This window comes from Cydia fagiglandana, chromosome 10 (genome assembly GCF_963556715.1).
Source record: "Cydia fagiglandana chromosome 10, ilCydFagi1.1, whole genome shotgun sequence".
NCBI lineage: Eukaryota > Metazoa > Arthropoda > Insecta > Lepidoptera > Tortricidae > Cydia > Cydia fagiglandana.
The window spans coordinates 13,451,759-13,465,990 of NC_085941.1; the positions used below are offsets into that span (position 1 = coordinate 13,451,759).

General features: G+C 39.5%; 1 protein-coding gene across 1 annotated transcript in view; it reads left to right on the top strand.

Moving 5' to 3' along the window:
- The window catches only part of LOC134668290 (uncharacterized), a 30,569-nt gene that overhangs the window by 14,693 nt on the left and 1,644 nt on the right, over nucleotides 1-14,232 (top strand). Inside the window, exons 3-5 of the mRNA XM_063525772.1 lie at nucleotides 1,751-1,886; nucleotides 6,502-6,565; nucleotides 8,732-8,886. Coding sequence (XP_063381842.1) covers nucleotides 1,751-1,886; nucleotides 6,502-6,565; nucleotides 8,732-8,886 — 355 coding nt within the window. The remainder of the gene's footprint in view (nucleotides 1-1,750; nucleotides 1,887-6,501; nucleotides 6,566-8,731; nucleotides 8,887-14,232) is intronic.

Genomic DNA, 14,232 nt, shown 5'->3' on the forward strand with positions numbered 1-14,232 from the left:
TAAACGGTTGGGGCTTAGTTTCCCTGAAGTTAGAGCTACCGCTACATGCATTGAATTATCGCCGATCAGTCGCAAAACCTGTAGGCAACCACTACTGATTTTCCTCCTCCTGATTTTCTAACCCTGATATCTACTTCCATATCCATATCAAACCTCATACGCATGAATAAGTTTGTTTAGGATAAAAAAATCTTTCAGAATATGCAACGTAGGTAAGACTTTTCGTTCTTGGAGGATATAACCAACGGAGACGCCATGTCTAAAATTTTCGGTACTAAATAGTCTGCCGTTTTTTGCGGGGGAGGGGCACATCAAATGTATAGGTACGTCATGTCAGATAAACGTCAGTCCATACATATGGTTGACATGAGGTTGACCATTGGCCGCCTATTTTTGACAGAGGGGAACGCCTGTTAATGGCGGCTCCATTGTTAATTACTCCGAGTTTTCGTTTGATATCCTATTTGACCTAGTAACTATTTTGAGCTTGTGTAGTACTTTTGCCGTTTGTAATTGCAAATCGATAACGTATTTAAGTTATTGTTTCCGGGATATTTAGCAGTCAGAATCGTAGGTACCATATTAATTGTACTTTTGTGGCACGGAACCCTAAAATATGAGTCCCCAAGTGTCTGATAACATCTTTGGCGGGAAAAATATATAAGAAATACCGAGCATTCTGTCAGCAATTGCGATATTCGCTTTTTACCTACTTACCACCAACTCACTGTTGAATAACAAAGCATAAACAGAATAGGTAACTACCTACGGTTTCATGTTATTTATTTTCTATCCTCAAAACGACGTCGTTTGGATCACCATTCTTTACCTTGTATATTCATTATTCCAATTAAATCAAAGTCGTCAAAGCCGTTTTCAAAAACCAATTTTCCCTTTTAGTTTAGGTAATAGTTTAACAGAAAGACTGATATTTAAAATGCGTCATTAGTAAGTTATTTAAAAAAATTTAATACATCTTTAATAATTTACCAAGTAGGTATTATTAAGTAAACTAAATTGACAGCAAGTATTAAATTTTACTGTAATTTTTTACAAATACAAATTATTTATTAGCCACAATACAGTGGCTATGTAGATGGTGACTTAAAATTAGAAGTACAGTGTACCTACCCTACTGACAATTGAGCATGCAAAACTAGGTTCATAATGTCATGCGATCAAATTAAAAAATTAAAATAGCAATTATTAAAACCACATTAAAATAAACTACAAATCATTTAAAGTCAATCAAGCTGGATAAATTGTAACTCTCCCTTTTATGAAATCATGTTGAAGTGGATTTGAAAGTCAAGTGGAATTGCAAGAGATTTTCTGTAGGTAATTATGGCGAAATGTATATTTTTATTTTGTTAAGCTTCTACATGAAAGCTCTGCTTGCTTGCCCAGATGCAGATTGTTTTAATTGGGCTCTTTTGCCCAGTAAAAACACAAATTCTCGTAGAAAATATAGATATAGATAAAATCCGTTGAGTGAAAAATAGGGCTATTTTTATGAATGTAACTCAAAACAAAAACGGCCGTTTTGACTTTGGACGCATAGATTGACGAATCCAGCAACATAAAAACTAGTTTGATGTATTCAAAAAATACTTAATACAAGATACAGTACCTAGCGGCCCCCTTTTTTAAATATCTTTCATTAAATTTAAATAATCACGATTATTTAGCAGTGGCGCTAATAGTGTGCACGTTGATGGGCTCTTAAATAACCTAAAACTTTCTTTCACAGTTCGACTAACAGCGAAACGTACGCAGCTGAAACACCAGTGCGAGGGGCTGGCAGAGGCCCTGCAGGCGGCACGAGAGAGCCGAGCCCGGCTGATCGACTTAATCAGCGAAGAAGAACGCGCCGATGAGAGTAACATGTAACGTAGCTCATGTTTTTACGCAGCTATGACACCGGTCTGAAGGATTTGGTGCGGGAGTGAGAGGAAGGCGGCGCAGGAGGAGAGTAGGTAACATGTAAACGTATCTCATGTTTAGACGTAGATCATGAGCAGACACCAATGCGTGGGGCTGGCAGAGGACCTCCAGGCGGCACCAGAGAGCCGATCCCGGTCTATTGACTTCATCAGCGACGAAGAACGCACCGATGAGAGTAACATGTAAAGTAGCTCATGTTTTAACGCAGCTATGACACCGGTCTGAAGGATTTGGTGCGGGAGTGGGAGGAAGGCGGCGCAGGAGGAGAGTAGGTAACATGTAAACGTATCTCATGTTTAGACGTAGATCAAGACCAGACACCAGTGCATGGGGCTGGCAGAGGACCTCCAGGCGGCACCAAGAGCCGAGCCCGGCTAATCGACTTAATCAGCGACGAAGAACGCGCCGATGAGAGTAACATGTAACGTAGCTCATGTTTTATGCATCTATGACACCGGTCTGGAGGATTTGGTGCGGCAGAGCGAGGAAGAAGGCGCAGAGGAGAGTGGGTAGCTTATAACGTATCTTATGTTTAGACGTAGATCAATATCACACGGCAGTGCGTGGGGCTGGAAGAAGCTCTTCAAGTGGCGCGTGATAGCAGGATCCGGCTAATTAGGGATGAACAAGGTGCCGACGAGAGTATTATGTAAGTAATGCATCCTATGTTCCATGTTAAACGCAATACTCTGTATAGAAATGTTCCTGTTTTACCATGCGATGCTGTACCTACTCGTACTCAGCACAGTAAACGGTATCAACTGGCGCCCAGTGCTTAACTAAAAACAACCTCTTAAATAATGAGTTAATGACACAAATGAAAGGTGACATAGAAATGGCAATATAATTTCAATTGCATTTTGGATTTGACGCGAGTAACGCCACTAATGGCGTCAACAAAAGTGGCGTTTTGTAAAAATAATACGACACGATCGAATAGTATGCCACGCGTTCATGTTTACAGCCAAAAATGAAAATTCCGGAATGGCGTCATCGCGTTGCTACTCAGAAATCGAGGTTTTGTTCACGACCTTTTCCTTCTCCAAAACTTAACCAATCGTAACGAAATTTTGGGACCGGAATGAGAAATAAATTATCTGTGTCTGACCGTTTTGATAAGCCTTTATTGTTGACGATTTTGTATGCTAGGCATCTGTTTACGGCCCATTTATTTGGCCGTTTTTAGCGCTGTTTGAACTTGAAAAACTAAAATATGCAAATAAGTAAAATGTAACAGACACAGGTAGTGGTAATAATATATTGAACTCATATAAAAAAAATAGACATCTAGGGCCAAAATCTAGTAAGGAAAATGTCAAGAACGTTTGTATGGAAACCGGGCAAGTGCGAGTTGGACTCGCGCACGAAGCGCGAACCATTAAGCAAAAAACGGCAAAAAAACACGTTTGTTGTATGGGAGCCCTATACTTACATATATATCATATCCTGTTTTTAGTATTTCATCTGTGAAAATTTTTACTGCCTAGCTATCACACTTCATGAAATACAGCCTGGTGACAGACAGATATACGGACGGACAGACGGACAGCGGAGTCTTAAGTAATGGGGTCCCGTTTTTACCCGGTGGGTACGGAACCCTAAAAAAATATCCACGAATGTATCATGTATCCTCTTAATAAAATAATTATGTATTAGAAATATTATCTACGTCGACATCAACAACATTATCGACTGTATACAAACATACATACATACATACATACGGGTCAAACTGAGAACCTCCTTTTTTTGAAGGCGGTTAAAAAAGGTACTTAGGCGGCGTAATAGAATAGCCGATGATGAGCGACATTCTGTGCCGGACTCACTATTGTAAACTTACGCGGCCCGTGCCCTGCTTATCAAATGCTTGTAATTTGTAATACAAATGGAAGTCCCTTTTTAACAGCTTTTGTTAGAAAGGAACTTCCACTTGTATTACAAGTAACAAGCTTTTGATAAACAGGGGCACTGATGTGACAGTACCTATGTATAGATGGTCAAGCAAATCTTGTCAGTAGAAAAAGGCACGAAATTAAAATTTTCTATGAGACGATATCCCTTCGCGCCTACATTTTTCAAGTCTGCCGCCTTTTTCTACTGACGAGATCTGTTTGACCAACTATATACGGGTTGATCCGAATTAAATCCAGGTACAATATTATGACCAGAATTACTCAGTACTAACTATGAACAATCGACCTGACGATGGGTACCTACGCACAGACTATCTAACTCCTACGTCAGTAGGTACTATATCCCCTCAACTGTGGGAGCGCCTTTCAGGCGGTCATAAAATTGGCGGTTTATCTGTGGCTCAACCTGCCAGGTTCGCATAATTCGCGCCTAGACTTAAGGTAAAATATCAGTGAAACATATGTTTAACTCGCTCTGACATATTTAATCGTGGAGTGAATGAAGCAAGACAGCTAGCAAGCGAACATTTGAATGTTCAACGGTTGAAAAAGTCGTTAACTTTCGTCAGTCAAAAACAGCCACTGTGACGAGTAGGATGTTACGTGTTTTTATAGTAAAATTGTGGATTTTTATGGTGAAACCGTTAAAAAGCTGAGGAAATATCAGTAAACTTTTGTTAATATTATGTTTGGGTGTGTTTTTAGAATAATATAAGTGCTAAAGGTGTGAAGAAATGACATGCCAAGTCATAGCCGAAATTTTCTTACTCGGTTTCTTATTATTTGTGTAAGTTTTACTATGTCTCAAAACAATCATAATATGTGGTAGTTAATATAGATTATATTAAATACAATGAAATTAGTTTAAAATCTGTTTAAAGTGAATAATAGCTATCAAACTAAATAACGGTCGGCACATAACCTCTCGGGCTGTCGCAACAGACTGGACGAGCACCTGACAGGCTGTCGCCACAGACGGCGCTGTCATGTTACTAACGCACGTTTGCATAGCATGGACATTCCACTTACTAACTAATTCTACGATACTTCTTTTTCCACATAGGCTATAATAACAGCTCAGCGCATCTGTAATGAGTGAGAGCAAGGGCTGGACATTTAATTTGTAAGATTATAGTTTGGTCCATGAAGTCTTTCTTTATACTGAGATTGACGAGTATAAAAAATTTAATATAAATTAATTATGCAAGGCTTTTAATATGGGTACTAGGCGACAGTGATGATGATAATGATGATGATGATAATAATAATGATGGTGGTGGGGTTTGCTACTAAGATTTTAGGTGTTACTCTTCACACATTCTGAAATATCCCTTTATTGCTCTTACGGTCTAGGTATGTCCATATTAATCAAACCATATAGATGTGATTTGGTCTATATTTGTCTTGTTTTCAGATCAAGTTTTTAGATGTTTTTTGTTTAATAAGAACAAGTGCGATTATTTATTATTAAATATTGTTTCATTAATACCCAGAGAAACGGAATTTCTTTGGATTAAGGCTGCTGGTTGCTGTGATTTTTCAACATTTTGTGGGCTATCAATGGTGCATGAATAAATAAAAGCATTTTTTAAACATTTCTTACCATATAACTACTGCACCTGCATTACTATTACTTTGGCCACAGATAGTTTACAACTTAAATTTCTTATTTATGTATAAAATTATTACATAGGGTGTGGTAGGACTCCACAATGCATGTAATTAGAAACTTATTTACGTGCGCCATTTTAGGGCAGACATAATTTCAATAAAGTTTTCAAATGGTAAATATCACGTATTTAATTGATAAGCCTGACATTTTATGTTTTTTTGATGTGTATGATTACATTATGTACATAATTAGAGTAACAGATACGCCTAAAAACTGTTTATTTTTTTATTACAATAGAAAATGAAAGATACATTTCGGTACCTATAATTTGAATTCGACTGTACAGTTATTTTATGTTAGTTTAATGGTCGTAATTTTAAGTAGCAGTTAGATAATTAAATAAAGGGCAGAAAAAATACAAACTATAGACTGTATCATTGTAAAAAACGGAATAAATCGCAATTTTCCACTTGCACGTGGACCTAGAAACCCTGTCTGTGGAGCAGACCCCTTAGGCTGCCACAGATGAGGGGGAGCGGCCATATTCATCTCCCACAGCTGAGGGGATATAGGTCTACCACTTATCACAGATTTTAGGCGTTTGGTAAAGAAGTAACGCGGTGGTTTTATAATGGTTGGTAGCTGACAGGGACTGAAACTAGGTTATAGAGTTAGTGCGTAAAGATAAGAGTCATAGAATGTGCTATACTTAATTGTTTGTATACTGTGCAGGTTGCACACGGCATGTCAACATTTTATAGCATCGCGTTTCGACCGTGTTTCTATTCCGGGTTCCACTGCATAAAGTATTTCCATAAATGTTTGTACTTTGTATAGGATTATTATCGTTATCATTATATACTCCAAGCGGCGTAGCACGGTCGCGTTTTTATCGCTTGTCACCATGCCTGTCACGTTCTAACAAGTATGTTAGTGCGAAAGGGACGCGCATAGTGATAGTCGATAAAAATGGAACCGTGCTGCGCCCGCAAGAGTATGCGTATGATTTCCATAAATGTATATCTTTTACAGACGCGCCTACGAAGACTCGTTGGGAAATAAGGCAGAGCGATTTAGGCAGACTCGGAGTTTCTACGTAAGTGCTTATGAAGTCCCAAGTACCCATACATTTACATAAGTCCCAAGTACTCATACATATGAGTACCTTGGTGATATCTATATCTATTTAACACGGTATAAATATACATAATAGGTAAGCCACATCCAAATCATTCGCAGTTTTCATGATGAACGTAAGAAAAAGAGATGCTTATGTCTTGATATACATATAGAATATCGGCCAATCAATTAGATCTAAAAATGTTTTTGTTTTGAGGAATGAGTATTTTCCCAGCAAGGTTGTTGTGGATCAGACACTGGTGAAAAGAAAAATTCGGATTCTAGCACAAAGTGGCGGCAATTATTTACAATCTTTGACTACGAACTCATATTAAGGTATCTTTCGGATCCTCAGATGCCAACTTTTATCACGATTAGAGCAAATTTTCCGTCGGACGTATCGTTTTTGAACTACTTACAAGCAAAAAACTAGAAAAGGCAACATTTTTTCCACAATTCCTGGAATGGAGCAAACTCGGTTTGAACTAATTTAGAACTAAATGAAAGTATTAAGATGATTTCTAGCTTTCTTAAAATTAATTCCTGGGAAAAATCTAATTAGATGGGCCTAAAACTGTTACTGTTGTTGCAGATATCTTTAATTAAGACAAAAGGGGACGATCTCCTAGAAACTAGTTTTTAATTTTCATACAAACGTATTCTACATGAAATTGTGTAAAAGTATTTTCAATAATGTCAATATCCAGGAAGGGAAATGAGGATTACGTTTGTATGGAGGATCGATACTCCCCTATCATCCTCTTAAAAGCAAATTGTCGAGATTTATATAAGTACCTACGTGTATTTGGATGGATTTGGCGCGTTGTTTCATACTCCACTAACTCTACTATTGAGCTGACTGTACAACTAGCAAATATTTTCCTAATCGATTTCGTGTCGCTTTCATTGTTTAACTGAACATTCGGCAATGATACATCGATATCGCGGCAACAATTATTTGACAGTCATCATCATTTCAGCCTATATACGTCCCACTGCTGAGCACAGGCCTCCTCTCATGCGCGAGAGGGCTTAGGCTATAGTGCCCACGCTAGCCCAATGCGGATTGGGGACTTCACATACACCTTTGAATTTCTTCGCAGATGTATGCAGGTTTCCTCACGATGTTTTCCTTCACCGAAAAGCTAGTGGTAAATATCAAATGATATTTCGTACATAAGTTCCGAAAAACTCATTGGTACGAGCCAGGATTTGAACCCGCGACCTCCGGATTGAAAGTCAGACGTCATATCCACTAGGCCACCACTGCTTCCTCTGCTCTGCTTGACAGTAGTGAAAGATAAATAACATGACAAATAAATAATAACAGAAGTGACATTCCTATCGAGTAACGTTTATCATTGGGTTCAAAATGTAAATATGTTTACATGATTCCCAATTTGATACACGTGTGGTGTGTTAATAACCTACATTAATAATAGCTACTTTGAACAAAGAATGTAATGATTATACGAGTATTAAATACATATTGAGAGGAAATTCTCTTTCCACTTTCCTTGTTCCTAAATAAATAGGTATTTATAATAAGGATGTTTGTCATGTTATTTTTATTTTTTTAAGTGCCAGACACATCTCATCCAATTTTAACTACCTACGTATTCCTGCCGGTAGTACCTAGGTACAAGTAAAAATTGTTACAAAATCGTAATTATGCACGTAGACGAGTTGGTATAATTACCTAGGTAGATACTAGAGATGCACCGGAGATCCGGTTACTATTTGGTATCCGGCCTATCCGGCCATTTTAAAGTTTTTAAACGTCAAACTTCTATGAAATTATGACGTATACATAACACTTACACTGCGTGGGCTATCAAATCCGCTGCAGACTTTTATTGGTGCGACTATATCACGTGTCACTAACGAGTTTTGTTTCTGTCCAACTGTTTGTATCTTTGGAACCGGATAATTTAATTGTTGTTGTTGTCCTAAGGCCGGCAGGGGTGCATAGGATAGAATCTGTATATTGCACTTCACGCCACGCACGTAGATAAGAATATCTTCAGCAATTCTATTGCTCGTAGCTAGCTGGCTTTCGAGGGTCGCCCGGAGTTACGGCTGCGCGCGTTTTTGCTCTTGCAATGAATTCAATCAAATTAATTTATTTAATGTCGTCGACTAGGACGAGGATCAGATGACGCGGGAATTCGAAGAGGTTAATAAAACGAACTTCGAGCTCGAGAGCGAAGCGACACGGCGTCAACAAATTGTTGGCGAGTTGCAGAAGAAACTTGAAACTATGAAACCGGAGGTTCCTGATAACTTGCCTGTCGTCATGTAAGTTTAAAGCCTAACTTGGGGCCCACAGATTAGAGATTTTGATAGCCCACGCAGTGCAAGTGTTATTTATACGTCATAATTTTGTACGTTTAAAATGACACTTGCACTGCGTGGGCTATTAGAGTCAGTCCATGAAAAGTCTGCAGCGGATTTGATAGCCCACGCAGTGCACGTGTTATTTTAAACGCCAAACTTCTATGAAATTATGACGCATAAATGACACTTGCACTTCGTGGGCTATCAAAATCGCTACAGACTTTTCTTGGTCCGACTCAAAAATCGCTGTAGACTTTTCTCGGTCTGACATTACCAGTTTGCTGGACGATATCAGCCTGTCAGTTAAACGCAAAAAGTGACAGCTCCGAACAACTGACAGGCTGATATCGTCTGGCGAACTGGTAATCTGTGCGTTCCTTTAAAATACAAAAAACTGGTAAATATTATTGAAAATTGGTCTATGAACTAAAACAAACTGTGAGTTACACATACATATGCTCGCTAATACTAACAAAACCTATTAAAGTGTGTTTGTCTCTTGAGGAAATCCTACAGACTCCGCTACCTCCCCCTCCATTATAAAGCGCTTATGAAAACACATAATGTGTATTCAAAATATAAAGACACTGATGTCCTTGTAGAATACCAAGCAGATAAACTGCTATACTTATTTATATTTCTTACTTATTTGATTATACCGAGGTTTACCTATAGGTACCGAAAGTGTTTTATAAGTCCTAAGTCTAAGTGTAAGGCCTGAGTGGACGCTCGAGTTGAGCGTGCAGCGGGGCGGGGCGTGCGGCGTGCATGTTAAGTAGCTAACACACTATCGCACCGCACCAAGGTCATTGTGGGACACACCCATAAGTAAGAGGGAGAAAGAGATATCGCTTTCTCCCTTTTACTTATGGGTGCGTCCCACAATGACCTTGGTGCGGTGCGGTAGTGTGTTAGCTACTTTAAACAAATGCAAACGTATAGGAGCGGCCTTATGCCGGCTACATACGTAACGATAAATCGTTGCGATAAAACCTGCGCAGTTTTTTCTGCCGTGTGTATGACAAACCGTTGTCGATTATCGTAACGATTTGTCATACACATGGCAGAAAAAACTGCTTAGTTCGGACTGCACAGTTTTATCGCTACGATTTATCGTTACGTGTGTAGCCGGGGTTAGTGCACGCTGCTTAAATCACTTGGCGCTAGTAGTATATGCAGCCGTAATGCTCAGCCAAGGTATGGTCGGACCGGATCGATACAGCGATTGTGAGCACGATGCTTGTTTTATGTATGTTTGCGTATGCGATGTATTAAATAATCTTAGTTGTAAATAGTCGTTATGTTGTAACTTCTTGCTGTGTAACTTTTTTCTTATTTAACTATTTGTTTACTGTATGTTATTTCTATGTCTTTTTTCTTCTTGTATGGTAGTTCTAGTTACCTCCCGTGATTCTTCTCACTTGATGGTCTCATCGGAAGATCAGCGCTGGAAATCGCCAGCAACATGCTGAGATGGGGCCATTTCGTGGCACTTTAAACTTATTTTGTGTTTTCTTGTATATAATGTATTGTATCGATTGTTTGTGCTTACGAATAAATCAATTCTATTCTATTCTATTCTACTTGTGAGCCCGACGCAACGCTGCATGCCCCGCCGAACGCTCCGCTTCGAGCGTCCACTCAGGCCTTACGCTACGTCTTACGTAGGCGAACAACGCGCGAAAGCGGCGCGGCGCGGCGCGGTGCGGCGCGGTGCAGCTAAATCAATCTTTTGATGCCCATAGAAGTGTCCTACGTAAGCGATCTCGTTGCGAACGCGGCGCGGCGCGATTTGCACGCGAATGTCGGGCGGCGCGGCGGCGGCGCGGCGAGACGCGGCACGGAAACAACAAACCGTTGTTGCGTATGGAAGTGTCCTAGGTGAGCGATTTTAACGCGATGGCGAAGCGGCGCGGCGGCGGCGCGGCGCGGCGCGGTTCTGGCGCGATCAATCCATTTGATTTTTAGACGCGAGTATGACGCGGCTAGAGGCGTGACGTATATAGAATTTACGGCTTTGATTTGATTAGTCAACTCCCGTTTGATTTCTTTATAGGTTTTTCCTGTATTCTATAGGCACAAAACTAAAAAATATTCAAATTCGCGGAAATTGGCATAAAAGACTTAACTCCAGTAGCGTCTATGGCACTTACGACTATTCTGAGTTCGCTGTAATTATTTTAATTTTTTTAAGCTAATTGCGAAGTCTACAGCTCACAGAAAAGAGCAACTACTTTTGTTTTTAACCGCCTTAAAAAAAGGAGGTACTCAGTTTGACCTGAATGTATGTATGTATGTTTGTTCGTGTTTTTGATGCGGGTTTCAGTGGGATTTAGAGTGGGAGAGGGAGTGGGAGTGCGAGTGCGAGTGGGTGGGAGTGGGAGTGCGTCCCTATATTACGTGCGTGCAGCAAGATCAACCGATCGTCATAATGAAACAAAAATAAATAAAACGAAATAAAAAAGTAAAAAAATAAATAAATCAATTTAAATAAACAAACATAAAAGCAAAATAACTTAATATATTTCTTTAAAAAAACCGGTTAGGGGTCATCCATTAATTACGTCACACGAATTTCTAGGTTTTTTGACCCCTCCCCCCCTCCTTGTCACACTTGGTCACATTTGGTCACATTTGGCAAACCCCTCCCCCCTAGTGTGACGTCACTTTTTTTCTACGAAATCGCCAAATCGAATTAAGTAAGTACCTAAGTATTATTAATATTTTATCAAAATATTTTTGACGATAAATATTAGTAATTTTATAACCCAAAATTGCTTAGGAAAGAAAAATAAACGAATAAAAACGACTTTCGTTTTAAAAACTTATTTAAATGTACAGCGAATAAAATAATTTAAATAAATTTTCGGTTACTCATGAAGTTAAAGTGACGTCACAAAGTTTGTGTCTCCCCCCTCCCCCATGTCACAACATGTCACATTTTCTTGAACCCCTCCCTCCCCCTAAACGTGTGATGTAATTAATGGATGACCCCTTAAGTGCGAGTCAGACTCGCGTTTCTAGGATTCCGTACATAATTCCGACTCACGCTTGACTTACATTTTTAATACGTTTTCCTGACATCTATAGGTAAAGAACTATTTTGTATATTTTTTTTCAAAATTTTAGACCTACATAGTAGTTTTGGAGATAAAGAGGGGGAATGGTCATTATTTGGCTATTTTCTTAAATAACTTCGAACCTATGTATTTTAAAATTATAAAAACCGGGCAAGTGCGAGTCGGACTCGCGCACGAAGGGTTCCGTACCATAATGCAAAAAAAAAGCAAAAAAAAGCGGTCACCCATCCAAGAACTGACCACTCCCGACGTTGCTTAACTTTGGTCAAAAATCACGTTTGTTGTATGGGAGCCCCATTTAAATCTTTATTTAATTCTGTTTTTAGTATTTGTTGTTATAGCGGCAACAGAAATACATCATCTGTGAAAATTTCAACTGTCTAGCTATCACGGTTCATGAGATACAGCCTGGTGACAGACAGACGGACAGACGGACGGACGGACGGACAGCGAAGTCTTAGTAATAGGGTCCCGTTTTACCCTTTGGGTACGGAACCCTAAAAACATGTCTATCTTTAGGTTACTAATGTACATATGTATACCAAATTTCAACTTAATTGGTCCAGTAGTTTCCGAAAAAATAGGCTGTGACAGACGGACAGACAGACAGACGCACGAGTGATCCTATAAGGGTTCCGTTTTTCCTTTTGAGGTACTTTCAAAAACCCAACCCGCTGAAAAGCACAAAATATTTTTTTCTCAAAAATGGACGGCAAAGTCGACTATGCCGTCTAAAAAATAGGTCGCGAAGCGCGGAGTTTATGGTCAGTCAAAATTTAAAAAGTTAAAAACATTGCAGTCTCGATTTTGGGACTGCAATGTTGCATACAAATTCCATTATTTGTCGAGTTCCAAACTTTTTAAAAGTTCAAATGGCCATATCAAATGAAGGCACAGGCCCATTAAACAGCCAAACAGATGATTAGTACCGCGACTATTTAGTTGTCTCAAATAGGTTGGCGTATTTTCGGCAGAAAAATACACTTCTATTTTTTTATTAAAAAAATAAAAAGGCGGCAAGGGCTTTTCTCTGTGAAAATATATACGTAAGAACGTTGCTTTTGTAAAATGTTTCTATGATATTTATGTTTCTTGCACCATTTTTGAGAAAAGCACTATATATGACTCGGCTGGAAGGCTACTTGCTGGCTTCGGATTCAATTAAACGGACTCCCAAGGTCGTCCGTTTAAAACGAATCCTCAGCCTGCAAGTAGCTACTTCCGAGCCTCGACAATAATGTACTATTTATATACCCAGATCCCACCCCTATCCTTTTCCAGTCCCTATCCCGTCGTAAAGCCAATTTCTGCCAAAACGTAATTAATACCTAATAATAAGCAAATTAATAACCACCGGGGTAGTTAATTGTGTACTTAGTTTTTGAAGGCGGTGCCAAATCAAAATGCCAGTAAACCAAAATTTCAGACAACGAAGAACGCTGCACTTACTTGCATTAAAAGACATAGTTTACTCATAATTTAAATACGAATTTTCTAATAAACCGTGTCTGTGTGCGGCCAAGGCGGTCGGGAGTGTCTCCCTAGCCGGACAAGGCCGCCGCGCCGCGCCGCTTCGCTGTGTGAGTAGGACACACCTATACGTATCAACGTTTTGTTTCTTCCTCACCGCGCCGCGCCGCGCCGCTTCGCTGTGTGAGTAGGACACACCTATACGTATCAACTTTTGTTTCTTCCTCGCCTCGCCGCGCCGCGCCGCGCCGCTTCGCTGTGTGAGTAGGACACACCTATACGTATCAACGTTTTGTTTCTTCCTCGCCGCGCCGCGCCGCACCGCGCCGCGTTCGCGCGTTGTTCGCCTACGTAAGACGCTGCGTTACACTAGTTAATTGATCTTTGTTATCACTTAATGTAACTTCAATTAGCTGTCACTAAAAGCTGGTTCTCTTGCGAAAAGAAGAAAATTGCGTTGTAGGACAAAGGACAGGACAGGGTCGTTCTCGCTTGTTTATTATCATTTAAAATAAGAATTGTAAGTAGCCTGTAAAAACATAATCAATTGCTCTTCAGAAGTTTTTATTGCTTTTATACGGTACATCGGTATATTTTTGTTTCTAAATGAAACAATTTACCTTTGTTATTTTGATCCAGTGGACCGTCAAGTAGAAGATAATAGGTTGGGTAAGTTGGTTGACAGTGGACAGGTAGTGCACAGTAATTTAATTCTGCAAAACACAAGCAAATTCTGAGAAAACACAAGATATTTCTA